The 21,636-nt window shown below is 37.9% G+C and overlaps 1 protein-coding gene across 3 annotated transcripts in view; it reads right to left on the reverse strand.

Moving 5' to 3' along the window:
• Positions 1-21,636, reverse strand: part of LOC136865996 (PTS-dependent dihydroxyacetone kinase 1, dihydroxyacetone-binding subunit DhaK) — a 380,683-nt gene that overhangs the window by 260,050 nt on the left and 98,997 nt on the right. For all 3 annotated transcript variants that reach the window (XM_067142600.2, XM_067142599.2, XM_067142602.2), the window contains one exon: positions 19,023-19,133. In XM_067142600.2, coding sequence (XP_066998701.2) covers positions 19,023-19,133 — 111 coding nt within the window. The remainder of the gene's footprint in view (positions 1-19,022; positions 19,134-21,636) is intronic.

Genomic DNA, 21,636 nt, shown 5'->3' on the forward strand with positions numbered 1-21,636 from the left:
CTATAAAGAAACAGAAGTAATAGATGGTATTCGTGATCACTAGAGCCCGGATTTCCATGCACTATCAAATGTCAAAATATGCATGCAATCATGCACTATCATATGGCAAAACATGCATAGTAAACTGGAAAATATGCACTACAAAATTCCAGTTCCTTTTGAAACATTGTACAACAACTACCGTAATTTTTCCAAAGTGTCTTGATTTAAGCTCATAAGTTTATCTGTCAACATATCCTTAAACACAGAAAATGATATTTCTACATTACAAGAAGTGACAGGTGCATACTTAAATAAAGACATTTGGGACAAAGTGAGGTCAAATTGTATATCTTTTGCATTTTCACCACAATACATCTTATATAGTTTGACAAATTCAAAGTCAGAGTTTGAACGGATGACTTTGTTCAGCTTATCTCTAGCTGCCGCAGCTACTTCTCTGTGCGATGATTGCAGACATTTTAAATGTCCTCAATAACTGGTAACAATTGCCTGCTGCGATAACAAAGACGTGTGATGAGAGTTCTAGGTAGGAAATTCCAGGATAACAACGGAAGAGGGTTCGGTGTAAAACCAAGGTTTGTAAGCTGCTATCTCAGTAACGCGGTGTCACAAAAGTGTGATAAAAGTTTTGTTTTGTTCGTCTAACATAGAAGAACAAATGAGCCGTCAATGAGCAATGCATAATAAGGTTCAATTTATAGCAATGTGTAACTGGGACACCTCATTCCTAAGAATTACAAAGATCGATGTGGGGACTTCCGGGTTATGGCAAAGTTTACTCAAGCAACAGATATGAAAGTGCTTGCTTAATTGGACTATAGGACTCTACCATATATACTAACTTTGGTTGTCACATAGGATGCCAGGAATGCATTCTCTCCATCTCTCAGTAATAGACATACTGTGTAACGTAGAAAAATGGTCCCAAATCTGCAAACCAACATTCATAAAAGGTACTATCATGCAAGTTAACATTAACATTATACAGGGTGGTGCACAAATAGTTAACACATTTAATTTTAGAATAACAACTTCATTTTTCACAGAACACTAATAAAATTTTAGACATAGGTAGCTTGGAACCTGGAAATACATTTCACTATATCACATGTTCAATGTGGCCTCCACTGCAGTGGACAACCTTTGAGATGAGTACAAATGTTTCTGACAACTTTGCGGCACAGGTCTTCACGAATTTCACTGCAGAGCTATACAATCCCAGCACACAACTTCCATGCGGCCTTGAGGTCTTGAAGCAAAGAGTTTTTCTTTCAAATAGCCCCATAATAATTTTGTGTGGCTATTTCTAGCTGAGTGCAGCCCTTGTAAGGCAGACCCTCCAATGAGGGTGGGCGGCATCTGCCATTTGTAGGTAACTGCGTGTTATTGTGGTGGAGGATACTGTTATGTGTGATGTGTGAGTTGCAGAGATGTTGGGGACAGCACAAACACCCAGCCCCCAGGCCACTGGAATTAACCAATTAAGGTTAAAATCCTCAACCCGGCCGGGAATTGAACCCGGGACCCTCTAAACCGAAGGCCAGAATGGTGACCATTCAGCCAACGAGTCAAAATAGCCCCATAAAAATAAATGACAAGGATTTAAATTTGGGCTTAAAAGAGGACAGAAGAATCCGGCATTATTGTTGTACTGTGGGTAACGATGAGACATTTCACGATCACCAAATACTCCCCTCAAAAACTCAAGAACATTGTTAGCTGTGTGAGGTATTGCACCATTTTGCATAAACCACTGCATATGAAGAGGGAGTTCTGTAGCAAAAAGTTGAGGCATGAATTCATTCTCCATTATCTCCCTGTATCGCCATGCATTAAGTGTCTGACTGGAGACAATTTAACCCATGACTTGACAGAGCAATGCACACATTCATTCTTTATCCATACATGGTTTTTCATGAATGACTGGTTTTCCTGTAGCACAAAAATGCACATTTTTTGTTTTTGTTTTTGCTATTTTGCTTAACGTCGCACCGACACAGATATGTCTTATGGCGACGATGGGATAGGAAAGGTCTAGGAAGAGGAAGGAAGCGGCCGTGGCCTTAATTAAGGTACAGCCCTGGCATTTGCCTGGTGTGAAAATGGGAAACCACGGAAAACCATCTTCAGGGCTGCCGACAGTGGGGCTCGAACCCACTATCTCCCGATTACTGGATACTGGCCGCACTTAAGCGACTGCAGCTATCAAGCTCAGTCATTTTGTTTATTAACTGCTCCATTGAGATGAAAATAGGCTTCATCAGAGAACCAAGTGTTAAACAGTACTTCATCTTTATCTTGAGTCCATACGGCGTACTGCAATCTCTTCTGCCTGTGAAGATCCGTTAGTTTGTGTACTACAGTAATTTTGTATGGGTACAATTGAAGGTTACCGTGTAGCATTCTTTGAACTGAATGGCGCGATATTCGACTTTCTTTTGAAGCTCGCCGGGCTGTGCTGCATGGTGACTCTCAGAGCAGCGATGTTTTCAGGAGACCGAACTGCTGGTATACGTGGTCGCTTTTCTTCCTTTACACTGCCTTGTTATTCAAATTTTTTGTATAAGCAAAAGATGGTGTTCCTTGCTGGTGCCTACCTAGTTTGAAATACAACTCAAAATTTCCATTGTGTACTACAGTAATTTTGTATGGGTACAATTGAAGGTTACCGTGTAGCATTCTTTGAACTGAATGGCGCGATATTCGACTTTCTTTTGAAGCTCGCCGGGCTGTGCTGCATGGTGACTCTCAGAGCAGCGATGTTTTCAGGAGACCGAACTGCTGGTATACGTGGGATTGGGATATAGTACCATATCTGAAGTACATATTTGATAATTGATTGCATGAACGAGCTCTAACAAATGAATGGAGAGTTGTTACAGTAGCCCCTGTGTATAAAGGAAAGGGTGATAGATATAAACGGTAAACAACCAAATATTCACTATTAAATCCAAATATCTTCTAAATATGCATTATGCATTAATTTTCTTCTAAAAGAGCCAAAACATGCAAACGTGCAGGGAAAGCAAATGATTATTTGGAATTGTTAAGCCATAAAACAAATATTGGCAAGGTTTTGGAAGTGTAACCAGCTTATTTAAAAACATGCATTTGCATGGAAATCCGGGCTCTAGTGATCACAAAGCTGTTTTTATGGTAGTAAAGAACAAATGTTAAAGAAAGGAAGGTATTAAAATTAGGACTATTAGGCAGTACCATATGGCTGATAAAACAGGCATGAGGGAGTTTAAAAAATTAACTATGATCGGTGGAAAACGGTAAATAAAAATGTAAACAGACTCTGGGGTGGGGTTAAAGCAATTGTTGAGGTATGTGAAAAAAGGTTTGTACCTTTAAAGGTGGTAAGGAATGTTAAAGATCCACTATATTATATAACAGAGAAATAAAGAGACTAAGAAGGAGGTGCAGGTTGGAAAGAAATAGAGTTAGAAATAGCTGTAGAAGTAAGGAGAAATTGAAGGAACTAACTAGGAAATTGAATCTAGCAAAGAAGTCAGCTAAGGATAACATGATGACAAGCATAATTGGCGGTCATACAAATTTTGGTGAGAAAAGGAAGGGTATGTATAGGTACTTTAAGGCAGAAAGAGGTTCCAAGAAGGACATTCCAGGAATCATTAATGAACGAGGAGAGTGTGTTTGCGAGGATCTTCAAAAGGCAGAAGTATTCAGTCAGCAGTATGTAAAGATTGTTGGTTACAAGGATAATGTCCAGATAGAGGAGGTGACTAATACTAAAGAAGTATTAAAATTTACCTATAACAGCAATGACATTTACAGTAAGATACAAAAGTTGAAAACTGGAAAAGCAGCTGGAATTGATAAGGTTTCTGGGGATATACTGAAGACAATGGGTTGGGATATAGTACCATATCTGAAGTACATATTTGATAATTGATTGCATGAACGAGCTCTAACAAATGAATGGAGAGTTGTTACAGTAGCCCCTGTGTATAAAGGAAAGGGTGATAGATATAAAGCTGAAAATTACAGGCCAGTCAGTTTGACATGCATTGCATGTAAGCTTTGGGAAAGCATTCTTTCTGAGTATATTAGATACTAGCCGATGTACCCATGCTTCGCTACGAAATTCTACATTGCGTACAGAATTCTAAGTTAGGTAGAGTACACGTTCTGAGCAAGATTGTATTAAATTGCATAGCTCTTAACGTTACACTAGAAATGGGACGGGGAATTCACCAAACGTCTTTTCTCATATACAAACTGGGTTATGGAATTTTCATTGTAATGGTAGGCCTATTTGCCTATCATCAATCACAATCAGGTTGGTGAGTTTTCATTATAATGGCAGACACTCACTCTCCACCTGCCTATTTACATCCTCAGAAAGACTGTCTTAGTGGTTTTCCCAAGTGAAATGAACATAGGTCATTACAATGACATCAGTAGGAATGGCGCGATTAAAAGCAATGCTTTCATATGAAATACTCAATCAAATGAAAAATCACACTTCTCACTTTTAACAAACAGTACTACGTTGCCAATCTAACAGTCCAAAGTTCCAGAGCTGGAATGACCAAGCCACAGACAGCCGTGATCCGTGAACACTCTTCGTCTTTTTTTGGCAGGGGGGGGGGGGGTCGAATAGTGGAGATTCCCAGGGCAAAAGCTATGCCATTTTACTAATCTGTTTCCTTGGAGTACCGTACCCAATGAGTCAGAAAATCTCAAACTACACTGGTGGCGGAAAAAGCCATCTGACTTGGAAGCAAATTTTTCCTCAAAGCCAGAGGAGAAACCCTCTCTTCACTGCTAATTTGGAATAAAATTAATGTAGAATTTAATAAAAGTGAAGAGGAAGAAGCTCTTCTTAAGAAACGGCTCTTTTCAGGATTGAATTTTGAGTTATTTAGTGAATTGAGGTGCTATAATTTGGAATAGGCATAAATTGTAATTCTAGACCAGGTCATACTACAACTACTACTATTATCATGCATCAAGTGAGCCTCTGCCTAAAGTATGCACAATGCTCATTCAAAACAGTGCGTCTGTGTAGGGATCGAATAGCTGGAATACTATGATGAACCAGTGAGTTATGTACCAGCAGTATCAGAAAATGTATGAACCATATATATATATATATATACTAATTTTTATTAAATCCTGTTAACCCATTTTCTCGCGGCTCGGCATTGATATGGACTTAGCAACAAAAATACTAATTCATGAATATCTGTGTTATTATAGCCGGTACAGTAAAAATGTATGACATAAATGATCAGAAATTTAATTCTGTATAACTTTAGATATTTAGTAATTATTGGTAGGATACTAATAATATAAATATTTGAGAATTAATTTTGAGGCCTTGCCCTAAACTACCATTTCACTCAACGTCAATACCATGATTTATAGCCTAGATTGTAGTGGCTCATCCTCCAACTTTACATACCATGGATTTTCATTGAATTCTCTTCAGCCATTTTCTCATGATGCGTGTACATACAGACAGACAGACAGACAGACAGACAGACAGACAGACAGACAGACAGAAATTACAGAAAAATAAAAAGTGCATTTCCTTGTTACTGTGGACATGACTGATACTGATAACATTCTTTACAAATTCTGAGCAATGTACAGACAAAACTCTTATTTTATATATATATATAGATGTTTGCAAAATTAATAACTGGTTTGATAGGAGGCAGATTGGGTTTAGGAATGGTTATTCCACTGAAGCTCAACTTGTAGGTTTCAGCAAGATATAGCAGACATCCTGAATTCAGGAGGTCAAATGGACTGTATTGTGATTGACCTATCTAAGGCATTCAATAGGGTAGATCATGGGAGACTACTGGCAAAAATGAGTGCAATTGGACTTGACAAAAGAGTGACTGACTGAATGGGTGGCTATGTTTCTAGAAAATAGAACTCATAGAATTAGAGTAGGCAAAGCTTCATCTCTCCCTGTAATAATTAAGAGGGGAATTCCTCAAGGCAGTATTATTGGACCTTTGTGTTTTCTTATATATACCAATGATATGTGTAAAGAAGTGGAATCAGAGATAAGGCTGTTTGCAGATGATGTTATTCTGTACAGAGCAATAAATAAGTTTCAAGATTGTGAGCAACTGCAAAATGACCTCGATAACGTTGTGAGATGGACAGTAGGCAATGGTATGATGTTAAACGAGGTTAAAAGTCAGGTTGTGAGTTTCACAAATAGGAAAAGTCCTCTCAGTTTTAATTACTGTGTTGATGGGGTGAAAGTTCCTTTTGGAGATCATTGTAAGTATCTAGGTGTTAATATAAGGAAAGATCTTCATTGGGGTAATCACATAAATATGACTGTAAATAAAGGGTACAGATCTCTGCACGTGGTTATAAGGGTATTCAGGGGTTGTAGTAAGGATGTAAAGGAGAGGACATATAAGTCTCTGGTAAGACCCCAACTAGAGTATGGTTCCAGTGTATGGGACCCTCACCAGGATTACTTGATTCAAGAACTGGAAAAAATCCAAAAGAAAGCAGCTCGATCTGTTCTGGGTGATTTCCGACTAAAGAGTAGCATTAGAAAAATGTTGCAAAGTTTGGGCTGGGAAGACATTGGAGAAAGGAAACGACCTGCTCAACTAAGTGGTATGTACCAAGCTGTCAGTACAGTGGAATGACATCAGTAGACGGATAAGTTTAAGTGGTGTCTTTAAAAGTAAGAAAGATCACAATATGAAGGTAAAGTTGGAATTCAAGAGGACAAACTGGGGCAAATATTCGTTAATAGGAAGGGGAGTTAGGGATTGGAACAACTTACCAAGGGAGATGCTCAATAAATTTCCAATTTCTTTGCAATCATTTAAGAAAAGGCTAGGAAAACAACAGATAGGGAATCTGCCACCTGGGTGACTGCCCTAAATGCAGATCAGGATTGATTGATTGATTGATTGATTGATTGATTGATTGATTGATTGATTGATTGATTGATTGATTGATTGATTGATTGATTGATTGATTTTCCCACCAGAAGGAATGGAATGTCATTACTCGAGCCTGGATTTCCAGGCAAATGCATGTTTTTTAAATAAACTGGTTACACTTCTCAAACTTTGCAAATATTCATTTTATGACTTAATGATTCTAAATAACCATTGTTTTTCCCTGCATGTTTGCCTACTTTGGCCTTTTTAGGAGAACATTAATGCATAATGCATATTTTGAAGATTTTGGATTTAATAGCGAATATTTGGACATTTATATTGCATAATATGACTTTTCTTCTGACTTTGGTGCACATATAATATTAATTTGCATGATAGTGCCTTTTATGAATTTTGGTGTTCAGAATTTGGGACCACTTTCCCAGGTGATACAATATATCTATTACTGAGAGGTGGAGAGAATGTATTCCTGGCATCCAAAGTTAGTACATACAGTAGAGCTCCTAAAAACCAATTAACTAAGCACTTTCTTATCTGTAGGTTGAGTAAACATTGACGTAAGCCAGAAGGCCCCACGTCGATCACTGTAATTATTAGGAATAAGGTGTCTCAGTTATAAATTGCTATGAAGTGAACTGTAAATTTTGCATTACTAAATACTACTCATTTTTCGTCTACATCACACGAACAACAAAAAAAACTTGTATCACTCTTCTATGATGCCGCATTACTGAGATAGTTCCTTACAAACCTTGGTTTTGCACTGAACCCTCTTCCATTGTTATCCACCAGGCGAGTTGGCCGTGTGGTTAGGAGCGCGCAGCTGTGAGCTTGCATCCGGGAGATAGTGGGTTTGAACCCCACTGTCGGCAGCCCTGAAAATGGTTTTCTGTGGTTTCCCATTTTCACAACAGGCAAATGCTGGGGCTGTACCTTAATTAAGTCCACGGCCGCTTCCTTCCCACTCCTAGTCCTTTCCTGTCCCATCGTCGCAATAAGACCTATCTGTGTCGGTGCAACGTAAAGCAAAATAGCAAAAATAAAGCATTATTATCCTGGAATTTCCTACCCGGAACTCTCACTCATCACATGTCTTTGTTATCACGGCTTCAATCTTTAGTGGTTATTGAAGACATCATCATCTGCAATCATCACACAGAGTAATAGCTGTGGCAGCTAGAGATAAGGTGAACAAAGTAATCCATTCAAATCCTGTATAAAAAACATATTGTGGTGAAAATGCAAAGACGTGCAATTTGACCTCACTTTGTCCCAAATGTCTTTATTTAGTTATGCACCTGTCACTTCTTGTGATGTATAAAGGTCATTTTCTGTGCTGAAGAATGTGCTGACAGATAAATGGATGAGTTCTCATCAAGATAATTTGGAGAAATTAGTTGTTTAGCGATGTTTCAAAAGGAACTGAATTTTGATAGTGCATATTTTCCAGTTTGTTGTGCATGTTTTGCTATATGATAATGCATGAATGCATGCATATTTTGAGATTAGATAGCGCATGGAAATCCGGGCTCTAGTCATTACCTGTTATATATTTCAGAAAAAGATTCACACACATTAAATGAATGACCATTTGCCACTTGGGCTTTATACCATATTGAGCAGTACTAACCGAATATTGCCAGCTGCTTTGGAATTTAATTTTAAACCAGCCACCAAATTGTCATATAAATTTAATGAATTTTGAATGCAACGTGTAATATTCAGCAGCTGGGCGGCTATTCCTGTCCACGAAGATACCGATTGTGCATGCGTGCCTACTCTCCTTCCACCTCCACTATTGTGCCTGCTGCTCAGCGCTCTCATGGTTCAGGTGGGCTTGAGGTACTGGCGAGTGCATTAGCCAATCAGAATACTACATTTTTCTTTAATAATTGAAAAATATACAGCAAGAAATGTCTATGCTTTCAAAAATCTACAGGCCAAGAGCTTTTGCCAGAACGCTTTACAATGTCAATCAGTTCAGTCGTTCCCTCAAAATCGATGTAACAAAAATCAGCCTAGTGTTTTAAATACAGTATATAGATTATATTTTTTACACTTTACTTTACGTTGATCAACACAGATATGTGTTATGGTGACGATGGGATAGGGAAGGGCTAGGAGTGGGAAGGAAGGAACCATGGTTTTTTAATCAAGGTACAGCCCTGGCACCTGCCTCATGTGATAATAGGAAACCACAAAAAACTATCTTCAGTGCTGCCAACAGTGGTGTTTGATCCACGAATCTTCTGAGTGCAAGCTGATAGCTATGTGACCCAAACCACACAGCCACTTGCTCAATAATAATAATGAATAAAATGGAAATGACTTACCATCTGACTAAAAATGTCTACAAAAAAAGATCTATATCTCTGAATGCAAAAATCAAACACTATTGTACTGTCATCCGGCTAGAGGCTCTATATGCAGCGGAATGTCTCGCCATGAACAAAAAAGGCAGGATGGAAACATTGGAGGCCAAGGAAAGAAAGATTTTGAGAAAAATCTTAGGTCCAGTCAAAGACAACGGTGAGTTTAGAAGACGGCACAACCAGGAGTTGTACTCGCATGTGGAGAAAATAACCGATGTGATGCGAAAAAGGAGGATTACTTTTTATGGATACATGGCCCGAATGAATTCAACACGGTTAACCAACCGCATTTTCACTTTCCTCCAAGAAAAAAAGGCAAAGGAGGCATGGTTCAGTAAGGTACAGAAAGATCTGCAGGAGACTGGGATCTCGTTTGAAGATATCCAGGAGTGTGTACCACTTGAGAAAAAACTCTATGAACATCAGAGTTTCCAACCAAAGCCGAAGATGAAAACTGGAAAGGCATGGACGAAAGAGCGAAAGGAGCAACACCGTATATGAATGAAGGAATACTGGACCAACATTAAAGCTCAAGGGAAACAGTTGAAATGATGTGGTCCTTAGTTGGCCAAAATGAAATAATAATAATAATAATAATAATAATAATAATAATAATAATAATAATAATAATAATAATAATAATAATAATAATAATAATAATAATAATAATAATAATAATAATCATAATATTAATATGCCAATTTGGGCTCATCAATTGGTAACTCGGGAAAGCTAATAACCACGAATGAGTTAGCTGGAAAATTTATAATTTCCAATAATTGACCAACTGTACTGGTGTTATAATTTTACTCATTCAGGACAAATATTTCAAATTCTGTATGGGAATCAAAATCAGTATCATCTGATGGCCTAATATTAATCAATTTTGTAAGGGATAGCAGTCTCTTATGGTGCACTGACACTGCCTGAGGCTCCAGGTGGCCCATGCAGTGGTCTCCAATACATCCGTCATGGACGATCAGTATGCTACCTGTGGCTTTATCAGGTACTACTTCCATCTATGCAGCAGTCCATCGTCACCCTTACACCGCAATCTGACACATCAGTTTATTGCCACTTAAAAAGTGTTCAGACAGGTGGACAGAGTGGTGCACGAGAGGTCTCACCTCACGACAAATTCTTTGTTTCGGGGTTTCAACCCCATCCCCTCTTTGGGTATTTGGGTAGGTCTGCCTATGCATTCCTTCTTGTTAAGGCAGTGTGAGTACTTTCTCCTGTTGGGGTCCCCCTCTACTCCGAGCTTAGCTCATCACGCCTTCCACCCCCGTCCCCCACTTCTCATCTATTCAGGTGATTGAGCTGGATATTTCTCTAAGTACAGGTTATTCTTTATAACCATGTATCCATATCAACAATATGTCCCCATAGCCACTACTACAACCACAACCATCACTCTCACTACCATCAGCACTCAGTCGGTGACCGACACGGCCACAGTTACCTTTCATTCTGTGCTGCCATCACATTTGGACCCAAACTATCAAGCGCTACCTCCCCGTATGCCCGGCCCTGCAGTGGGACAGAACACGGGTTTGGTCCAAGCGTCCCGCATCCCAGTCTTCAGGCAGGCAGGCAGTGTGGGCAGTGAAGAGACCCAACCTTCAAGGTGATTGTTGGTTGATTCACAACTTGCCCAGCAACCTAACACACCTCAAGGAGCAACAGAAGAAGAAGAAGAAGAAGAAGAAGAAGTAATGCCATTTAACTCGCTTGTTAACGCTACCTCCAACATCCCTACCAATCTCAGGTCAATAAGCCCTTTTCCCTACGCACTCATTTCTCCTATTAAATCCATCACCTGAATTTCGATCCCCTCCAGGCTGTCTTCAACACACTTCAGAACTACAAAGTGCGATGTGAAGAAATATCCAGAAAACTTCTAATAATGATAATAATAATAATAATACTTTTTTAATGGTAATACCATTTTACATAACAGAAGAGAAGACTAAACAAAACAAAACACACTAAAAAGAAAGTTCAATGGAGTATAAGTAGAAAAATATGTACATATATATACACAGGTTATATTACAAGTAATCACAGCAAAGTAATAGTCAAATTTGGAGATTATGCAAGTGATTTCTCAATTTTGACAATGAGCAGTTAAATACATCAATATCCACTTTGTTTACAGATCTTGACATTCGTTCAATTGGCCCATTGAATGCGTAGTTAGTTCTATGCCAATTTGTAGACAATGTATTCTTGAACCTTGTGTGTCTGTCTGGTACATGTACATTAATTTTTGCAAGAAGTTGTGGACAATTCACCAAGGAATGAAGCAATTTAAAAATGAAGAGTGTAACCAATAATTCATGGAGTTGTGACAGGCTATGCAGATTTAAGGACTGCTGTAAGGATGTATAATCAACATTATCACATGAGAATCCTGCTCTAAATGAATATAAACGAAGAAATTTATGTTGTACTGAATCTAATCTATGGATAGAGGTCTGACGAGAAGGGTTCCAAACAGGTGTACAGTATTCTAGTATAGGGCATACCATAGACACATACAGCAATCGATAGGTAGCTAAGTTTGAAAATTCTCTAGAATATCTAGTAATGCAACCCAATCTTTGAAATACTTTCTTACAAATATTTTCAATATGTTCATTAAACGATAGGTTATAACTGAATAAAACACCAAGGTCATTAACTTGTGAAACAGGAGTTAGAATGTTGTTATTACTAAATTTAAACTGAAATGGAATTTTCTTCTTGTTTTTAAAAAACAATATTATTTTACATTTCTCATGATTAAGTTTCAACCCATTTTGAACACAGTACTTTTCCAGATGATGTAAATCTTCTTGAAGTTTTAAACAATCAAGTGGACAATTAATTTGCATAAAAAATTTGCATCATCAGCAAACAAAAGCAATTCAGAATTCTTAAGTATATTTTTAATGTCATTTATGTAGAGAGTAAAAAGTAAGGGCGCAAGGTGAGACCCTTGAGGAACTCCACTGGTAACAATAATAGGCGCAGAAAAATGATTCCTTATTTTCACAATATGCAGGCGATTTTTAAGATACGATTCAAACCATGAGAGGAGAGGCCCATTAATTCCGTAGCCTGTTAGTTTTAGCAGCAAGATATTGTGGTCGACAGTGTCAAAAGCTTTTGAGAAGTCTGTATAAATGCAGTCCACTTGGGAGTGGTTCTCTATTGCATCCAAGAGGAACTGATAGAATAAAAGAAGATTGCTACAGGTTGACCATCCTGAAAAGAATCCATGTTGCTCATCAATGATGATGTTTCTAAAGAGAGGTGTGATTTGGTCAACAATTATTGAGTCAAAAATTCTGGAAATATGAGAAGAGATTATAACTGGTCTATATTGTTTTATGTCAGTTTTATTACCATTTTTGAAAACTGGACTAACATAAGGACTAATATAAGGAAAGATCTTCATTGGGGTAATCACATAAATATGATTGTAAATAAAGGGTACAGATCTCTGCACATGGTTATGAGGGTGTTTAGGGGTTGTAGTAAGGATGTAAAGGAGAGGGCATATAAGTCTCTGGTAAGACCCCAACTAGAGTATGGTTCCAGTGTATGGGAACCTCACCAGGATTACCTGATTCAAGAACTGGAAAAAATCCAAAGAAAAGCAGCTGGATTTGTTCTGGGTGATTTCCGACAAAAGAGTAGCGTTACAAAAATGTTGCAATGTTTAAAAAGTAAATAAATGCAATGTAAAGTTTAATCTTATACCAGTTGTATAGTATCATTTGAAGTAATTCCACATACTGTATATCAGTTGACCATATTTGTAAGTAGTACAGGAGATATTATAAGAAGAATTTTATAAACAATATAAATTTAAGGATGAGCTGTGTGTTTAATAGAAAACATTGTTAGCGTAAATTGTATAATATTGTATTATAGGAAAATTTTCTTCTCTTGTTAATTTAATATTTAATAATTTTACAATAATGTATTTTAGTGTACGATTTGCCACCGAGGTAGACACCTCATTTGCAAATAAAGAGATTTTGATTTGATGTACTCGCCAGTCTTCAAGCAGCAGCGAATCAAACCCTCAACCTACCCTTCTATGCTTCACATAGCAGAATTAATATGCATTTCACTTTCTGCCCTCTGGAAACATTAGTCTAAACACCACCTGCAACCCAGCCCCTGTCCCGCTAGATCATTCAACCAACCTACAATCCCCACGTCATCCATAGTATTATCAACTATCCATAAGCATCAATAAGATAACTTCTCACCCAGCATGCACTCTCCCTCTGCACCACCCATCCAGTAACACAGTGGAAAGAAACAACAACAGCTACATGAAGTCATACATTCACCGATGCCCCGCCTATCAACAATTTTGCAACCCATACACTGGAATCATCTCGCATGCTTTAAAAAGTAAATAAAACTAAAACCAAATGCTGTTGAAATTGAATAAAACGCCTAAAACCCTGCCAAGAGCCCAAGTAGTCTTTTCCAATCCTATATCCACACATCCACTGACCCACCTCATGAATCCTTCATTCCTTCAGACCCCGCCCAAAGCTCCTGCCAGAGAGAGGGTGTTACCCTCTAGTTGGCTCGCTGCTCCCCCTCAGGGAGGGGAATTAAAACGTTCTTGATGATGATGTCTCCACTACATGCACTAGCCATGCATCTTGGAAGATATGCTAGTTACCAATTGATAAGCCCAAGCTGGCACACTGAGGCAAAAACACTGGCAACCAAGAATGAGTAAGCTGGAAAATTTATAATTTCCAATGATGGACCCATTACATTGGAGTTATGATTTTACTCATTCAGGGCAAATATTTCGAGTTCCCAATGGGAATGAAAATCAAAATAAATAATGTTTCCAAATTCCAGTTTGGATGAACCAGACTTTTGGATTAGTGGGACTATATTATACTCAATGGGAATATACTGTAAAAAAAAAAGAAATGGTATTGAAGGAATTCAAACTTGAATCAGTAGTCTCCTTCTTCTTCTTTTTCTTCTTCTTCGTTTTGCCTCATGGCTGAGGCATCGTGACTATCATAATAATCAGCCCTCTAGCCGATGAACCATACTCCGCCATTCTTCCCTATCTAACGCTTTCAATGTGGTTGGTATCGCGTTGGTATTCGTCCTCTTTGTCTGGTTCTCTGGACTTTGCCCTCAACAATCAGCTTTTGAAGACTACCATCTCGGCGCATTATATGTCCAAAGTAGCGTAAAATCCGTTGAGAGACCTTACACGATAGACGAACTTTTATCTGAAGTTGGTTCAGGATTGATGTGTTCATGCGATGAGCTGTCCAAGGAATCCTTAACATTTTCCTCTAGCACCACATTTCAAAGCTTTCTATCCGTTCATGATCACGTTTGAGGATGGTCCATGTCTCTGCGCCATACAAGAAGACTGAGAAGACTAGAGATTCAACAAGCTTCTTTTTTGTCTTAATGGTGATGTTGTTATCTTTCCAGATCTTCCGCAGACGGATCATTGCTACCTTTGCTATTTCAATTCTTCGCTTTATTTCATCTTTGGAACCACCAGAATTGGATAGTGAGGAGCCTAGGTATACATACTGATGTACAACTTCACACCCTCCAATCTGTTTGATATGTGGACTGTTGTTGTTCTTACGATCAACAATCATGACTTTGGTTTTCTGTCGATTTAGGCGTAATCCAATTTCTAGGCTTGCTTCCTCTACTCTCTTGATCAGCTCTGTCAACTCCTCTTCAGATGATGCTATCAAGGTGGTGTCATCAGCAAATCTCAAATTGTTGATCTTGCATCCCCCAATGGAAAACCCTTTGTCCCAGCCACCTAATGCAGTTCTCATTGTATATTCACCATAGATATTGAAAAGTAATGGTGACAGGATACATCCCTGGTGAACTCCAGCCCTTGTACGAAACTGCTGAGACTGTTTGTTTTGAATCTTCACAGTGGCTGTATTTTCCTTATACAAGGACTTGAGGAGATCAATCAAATGGAGTGGCAAACCCATTTCATCCAAAATTTTCCAAAGATGGTTCCATTTGACAGTATCGAAGGCCTTTTGGTAGTCAATAAAGCACAGATATACCAGAACAGTGAATTCTCTAGCCTTTTCTATGATTTGTCTTAGGCTTAAGATCTGTTCTCAAGTACCTTTTCCTTTCATAAATCCAGTCTGGACTTCAGGAATTTGATACTCTAGAAGTGCCCGGAGTCTCTTGTGCAGGATATGAAGCATAACTTTACTGGCATGTGAAATCAAAGCAGTTAAGCGATAATTTTCACATTTTTTCCTCGATCCTTTCTTGTGGATTGGGACAAAGATTGACTGTACCCATTCCTCGGGCCATCTTCTAGAATTCCATATTGCTTGGCAGATTTTCAACAGCATTTCAATTCCAGCACCGTCTGTAGCTTTCAAGACTTCTGCACTTATTTCATCAGGTCCACACGCTTTTCCAGTTCTCAGCATTTTCAAAGCCATTTCTACTTCATCTCGGAGGATGTCAGGTTCAGGATCTGACTGCTTGTCTATCTTCACTTGGTCTTGTGCATTACATTGTTCACTGTACAGATCCTGGCAGTACAATCTCCATGTTTCCAGAACATTCTCTATATCCACAACATCATCCCCCTTTGAGTTCTGTATATTCCAGGAATATGGCTTGAATTCTTGCGTGATTATCAGTAGTACAAGAAGGATAATAATATTTTTTTGCTAGTGGCTTTACGTCGCACTGACACAATAATAATAATAATAATAATAATAATAATAATAATAATAATAATAATAATAATAATAATAATAATAATAATAATAATAATAATAATAATAATATATTATAAAAATAAAAAATATATTATTATTATTATTATTATTATTATTATTATTATTATTATTATTATTATTATTATTATTATCCAGCCCTTTACTTCTTGGTGCATTCCATACTCATTGTCTAGATACATTATTATACATTTTCTGGATATCGATAAATGTCACCATCACATTCTCATTATACTTTCTGCTTTTCCTCATCACCTGTCTCATCACCAAAAACAAACCTACTGTCAATCTGCAACTAGTTTTTCTCCCATCCTCTACCTATCCAATATTTGCTCACATATTTTGGCAATATGGGGGTTTAAAGTACTTTTACATTTCTTATCACCTTTTTGAATTCTCTCCCCTCTTACATATTCCTCAGATACATACTTTTCCCTCAAATTTGTTTCCCAACCCAGGGCTCAGGAGCTATTCTACGTTTATTTCTACTTCTCCCAGGAAGAGTATTCTTCAACTCTCAGGAAATCTTATCCTTCTCAATTTTGCTATCACATTCAAATTTCAGAGTAGTTTCAGTACATCTGGTACCACCTCTTAGGTTCTTAAAGCAGGAGATCCTTTGGGAACCACTAATTGTCTTACTTCTGATCTTCCCTTCGTTCATTCCTTTTTTATTTCTTTCTTTCTTTTACTTTGCTAATGGATTAAGGTTGCACTAATACATTGAAGGTTTCTGGTGATGCAAGGATGGGAATGTGTTAGAATTGGGAGCTGTAGCCTTAATTAAGTTAACAACATTTTTGTAACACTACTCTTTTGTTGAAAAACACCCAGTAATTAAATTAATTAATTAATTAATTACTTTGTCTGGTATGAAAATGAGAAAACCATGGAGAAACCTTTTCAGGGCTGCTGACAGTGGGATTTAAACCTACCACCATTATCTACCAAATGCAACCTCACAACTATGCGACCCTAACCATGCGGCCAATTCATTCATTCCTCACGACATGCCCAAAGTATTTCATGTTCTTTTGGTTAATGGAGTTAAATAGGTCTTTTGCTTTAATCATTCAGTTCAATACTAGGTGGTTAGTCACATATTCAAGCCATTGTTAATAAATCAATATTCCAATGAAAAGTAACCCACTGAACCCTGCATATCTGTTGGATTGAAACTGCATTGGGGCTGAGATTATTTTGAAAGAAATATAGTGACACTTCGCATGATGAGAAATTTCTTACTTACAAGAGCATTAAAGATTTAAATAGACATGAAAACAAACGGCATTCACGCCATGAACCATGGAACAAGGAATACCTTAAATACATTTTATTTCATCAGCATCACGGGTCCATAGTCTACCTGCTAAGCTGTAATATGGTAATCTTCTTGCACTTCCTCTTCGATTTCCACATCTATTTCTTCATCAGGAGCACCACTCACACTATTACTAATACTACTACTAATTTTCACTGAAAAAATTACATTCCTATTCATCATTACTTTCTAAAAGGGGTTTTATATTGGTAACTTCCAGTCATTTTCTGACAGCCATCCTGTTTACAAGTGAATCTCAAAGTCTAGAGATAGCCCAATTCAAATTAATATTACCAAACACACTATCGCCAACGGCCGTAGCCGTGTTGAAACACCGGATCCCGTGAAATCTCCGAAGTTAAGCAACATTGGGCGTGGTCAGGAGTTGAATGGGTTGCCACGCGCTGTTGGTGGGGGGTAAGGGAATGGAGGAGCGGAAAGGAACTGGCCACCCTAACGCGTGTAAACTCCGGCTCAGGAACACCTCTGTGGAGGTTCGGACCTGCCTTTGGGCAGAATAACCCTTACCTTAACACACTATCGATATATATTAACAAAGAACATATAACATTGGAAAGGAAGAGTCTCTACACAAATCACAAATGCAACTCACTCTGCCATCCCTTGAAGAAGAGTTGAATTACAAAGTAAAGTGAGACAACGGAACAGTTCCATGGTCCAGCATTTGGTCCACCAAGACGAAGCACGGAACGGCTCTGTGGCTTGGGCCCAATGAGTTAAAGTAAGTATGTAGTTTTACATGACTTGATATCATGGTCACAGCCACGGGACCTCCAACAAAAGGACCTGACTTATCATTTCAAAAATGCTATAAGCATTGGTGAGGATTCAAACTGTGGCCACCTCAGTGAGAAGCAAGTAATACTGCCACTTGGCTATCGTGCCCCAGCATTCCGAAGACTTCGACTTCCTTTTCAAATTCTTCAGTCATGTCCAGGACTTAACTCATATAAACATTAAAGATCATTAAAAATGTTTAAAAATGCAACCAATTTTAATTCTTGCTGGTGCAGCTTATTTAATCTACATCAACACATTGGAACCTGCACTAGGAAGACTTTCACCGAGCTCGATAGCTGCAGTCGCTTAAGTGCGGCCAGTACCCAGTATTACATGTGATAAAATTCATTTTTGGGTCCGTATTGAAAATATTTGTATTAAATAACACTTGTATGTTTTATTATTCATCCACCTATTCAATACAATACAATGTATACAATACAATGAATAGGTGGATGAATAATAAAATATATAAGTGTTATTTAATACAGTATCCAGTATTCGGGAGATAGTGGGTTCGAACCCCACTGTCGGCAGCCCTGAAGATGGTTTTCTGTGGTTTCCCATTTTCACGCCAGGCAAATGCTGGGGCTGTACCTTAATTAAGGGCCACGGCCGCTTCCTTCCTATTCCTAGGCCTTTCCTATCCCATCGTCGCCATAAGACCTATCTGTATCGGTGCGACGTAAAACAAATAGTAGGAAGACTTTAACAGCAGAATCATACAAGTTGAAGAGTCTTGCTTTCTTACCTTGTCAATTTGCAGCTCTTTATTACAATTCACAGTAGTTGATGACAATGAAGTTACACATACCTGGATTGTCTGTAGCAATACAGCGAATGGCATGTACCACACTATAGGCAGGGGGAGATGCAAAGACACTCCCAGCTGATATTGCAGCGAGCATACCATGTCCAACGTAACCTGTAACAGGCAAGGAATTAAGAACTACATACAGAAAAAACGGTTACTATAAAAATGTTAATTGAGTAAGATTCCCTATCAGTTGTTTAATTAATCTTTTCTTAAATTATTTCAAAGAAGCTGGAAATCTATCCAACAGTGGTGGTGGTGGTGATTATTGTTTTAAGAAGAAGTACAACTATCCAACATCTTCCTTGGTAAATTATTCCAAACTCTACGTCCTCTTACCAAAAAGGAGTTGTTACCCTGATCTGTACTCTTAAATTCCAGCTTTATCTTCATACTGTGATTAAAAGCACATTTAAAAACACCATTCAAGCCTATCTGTCTACTCATGTCATTCCACGCCACCTCCCCGGTGACAGTTCAAACATATCACATAGTCGAGCAGCTCATCCCCTTACTCCCAAGTCTTCCCTGTTCAAAGTTGCAACATTCTTGTATCACTATTCTTTTGTAGGAAATCACCCATAAAAAATTATGCTACTCCGGTTCTAGAAGCAAATAATTCTGGTAAGGGTCCCGTACACTGCAACCATATTCTTACTGGGGTCTTACCAACAACTTGTGTACCCTTTCCTTTAATTCCATACAGCCACCACCCCTAAATACCCTCATACCCTCATCTTTAATATAAGATCAGTAACCCTTATTTAAAACCTTATTAATATGATTACCCCAATGAAGGTCTTTCCTTATATTAACACCTAGGTACTTACAGTGATCCCCATGAGACACTTTCACCACATCAACGTAGTAATTAAAACTATGAGGACAATTACTCTAGGTGAAATTTACAACCTGACTTTTTCACTCCGTTTATCATCATACAACTCACATCTCACAACTTTGTCATGGTCTTTTTGCAGTCACTCACATTCTTGTAACATATTTATTACCCCATACAGTATAACATCTGCAAAAAGCCTTATCTGCAGTTCTAGTTCTATATTCTTATCATTTATACATATACTGTGTATAAAAGACCACATAAAGGTCCAATGATATTGCCTTGAGGAACTTTCCTGCCACTCTTAATTATTATAGAATGAGATCATATTTCACGTACTCGATTTTCTGAGTTCTATTTTCTAAAAATTTATTCACCCATTCTACCACTCTTCTCTCAAATCAAATACTCTTTTTTCATCAGTAGTCTTCCATGATCTACCCAAGCAAAAGCTTTGGATAGGTCAATAGTGATACAGATGAATTTCAATTTTTGTTGCTAAGTCCACATCAATGAGAAAATGGGTGCACAGAATTTAATGAAAATTGGTATGTAAAGTTGGGGGAATAAAGCACTGCAGTCTAGGCTGTAAATAATTTTATTGCAATGGATGAAATGGTAGTTTAGGGTAAGGTGCCTAAAATGTAATTTCTAAATACCTATATTATTATGCAGTTTAATAAAATCACAACATGTACATGACTTCATCTGGAATTCTGTATATAATGTAGAATTATCTAGCAGAGCATGGGTACACCAGCTAATTAAACCATAAAATAATGTGTCTAAGTGCAAGTAGGTAATAATAAAAATATTTAAAAAACATAATGCAGCTTCTCTCTGTATTTGCTTTCTTACCTACGCTATTAATGGACCAAATACTGTACTGTTATACATGGAAATTAAATGAGAAAAAGATTTATGATAACTGTCCCCGTTAATACTGTTAGTGTATTCCAGAAAACAAGGAGGGACAAAATAAGAAACGACGAGATGCGCCATCTTGTCCAAGTGAAGCAACCCCTTATTGAGTTCTGTGTCTAAGCCAGGCTTAAATGGTTTGGTTATATCAAAAGAATGGACCCATAAAGATCAGGTAGAATGTGGTTTGAGAAGGAACTTGAAGACAAAAGATCAAGGGGTTGGCCAGGGAAGAGATGGATCAATCAGATAAGAAATGATCTAGCTGGGTGAGGTTTGGATTTGCAGCAGGTTATGGAAGAAGATACCTACATGGGCAGAAGTAAATAGAGAGTCCTCATTCACCACACCCAGGAAACTGAAGCTGGTTCAAGATGATGATGATGATGATGATTCCAAAAAGCAGCTGTATTACAAGTGCTTTTCTTAACGATAAAAATGACAGTGAGCACTGGGTGGATTCGAACCACTGAAATTTATACCCTATCACCCATGTACGCTGCCTCTAACAACTAAGTTACTAAATCTTACTGTTGGAACCTCTACTTAGTGATGAAGTATGTTAATAATGGATTTATCAGCAAGACAGCTGCTCCTTTATCTTCTAGAAAAAAATTTCTGCACTATCTGTTGTTTATGTTTTATGCATTGATCTAGAAATTTGTTCTCAATGATGTCTACAAACCAGATACTATGTATGCTTCTCTTTCATGGCCAGTACTGTACAGGTTTATGGTGACCGGTGGGTCTGTAACATGGCAGATTATTCAATTTTAACTAGCAGCTAAATTTGGTACAAGTGAGTGCACATACAACACCATCACTTAGAAATTTACAGAATAATGTAGTATT

Source organism: Anabrus simplex, chromosome 3 (genome assembly GCF_040414725.1).
Source record: "Anabrus simplex isolate iqAnaSimp1 chromosome 3, ASM4041472v1, whole genome shotgun sequence".
NCBI lineage: Eukaryota > Metazoa > Arthropoda > Insecta > Orthoptera > Tettigoniidae > Anabrus > Anabrus simplex.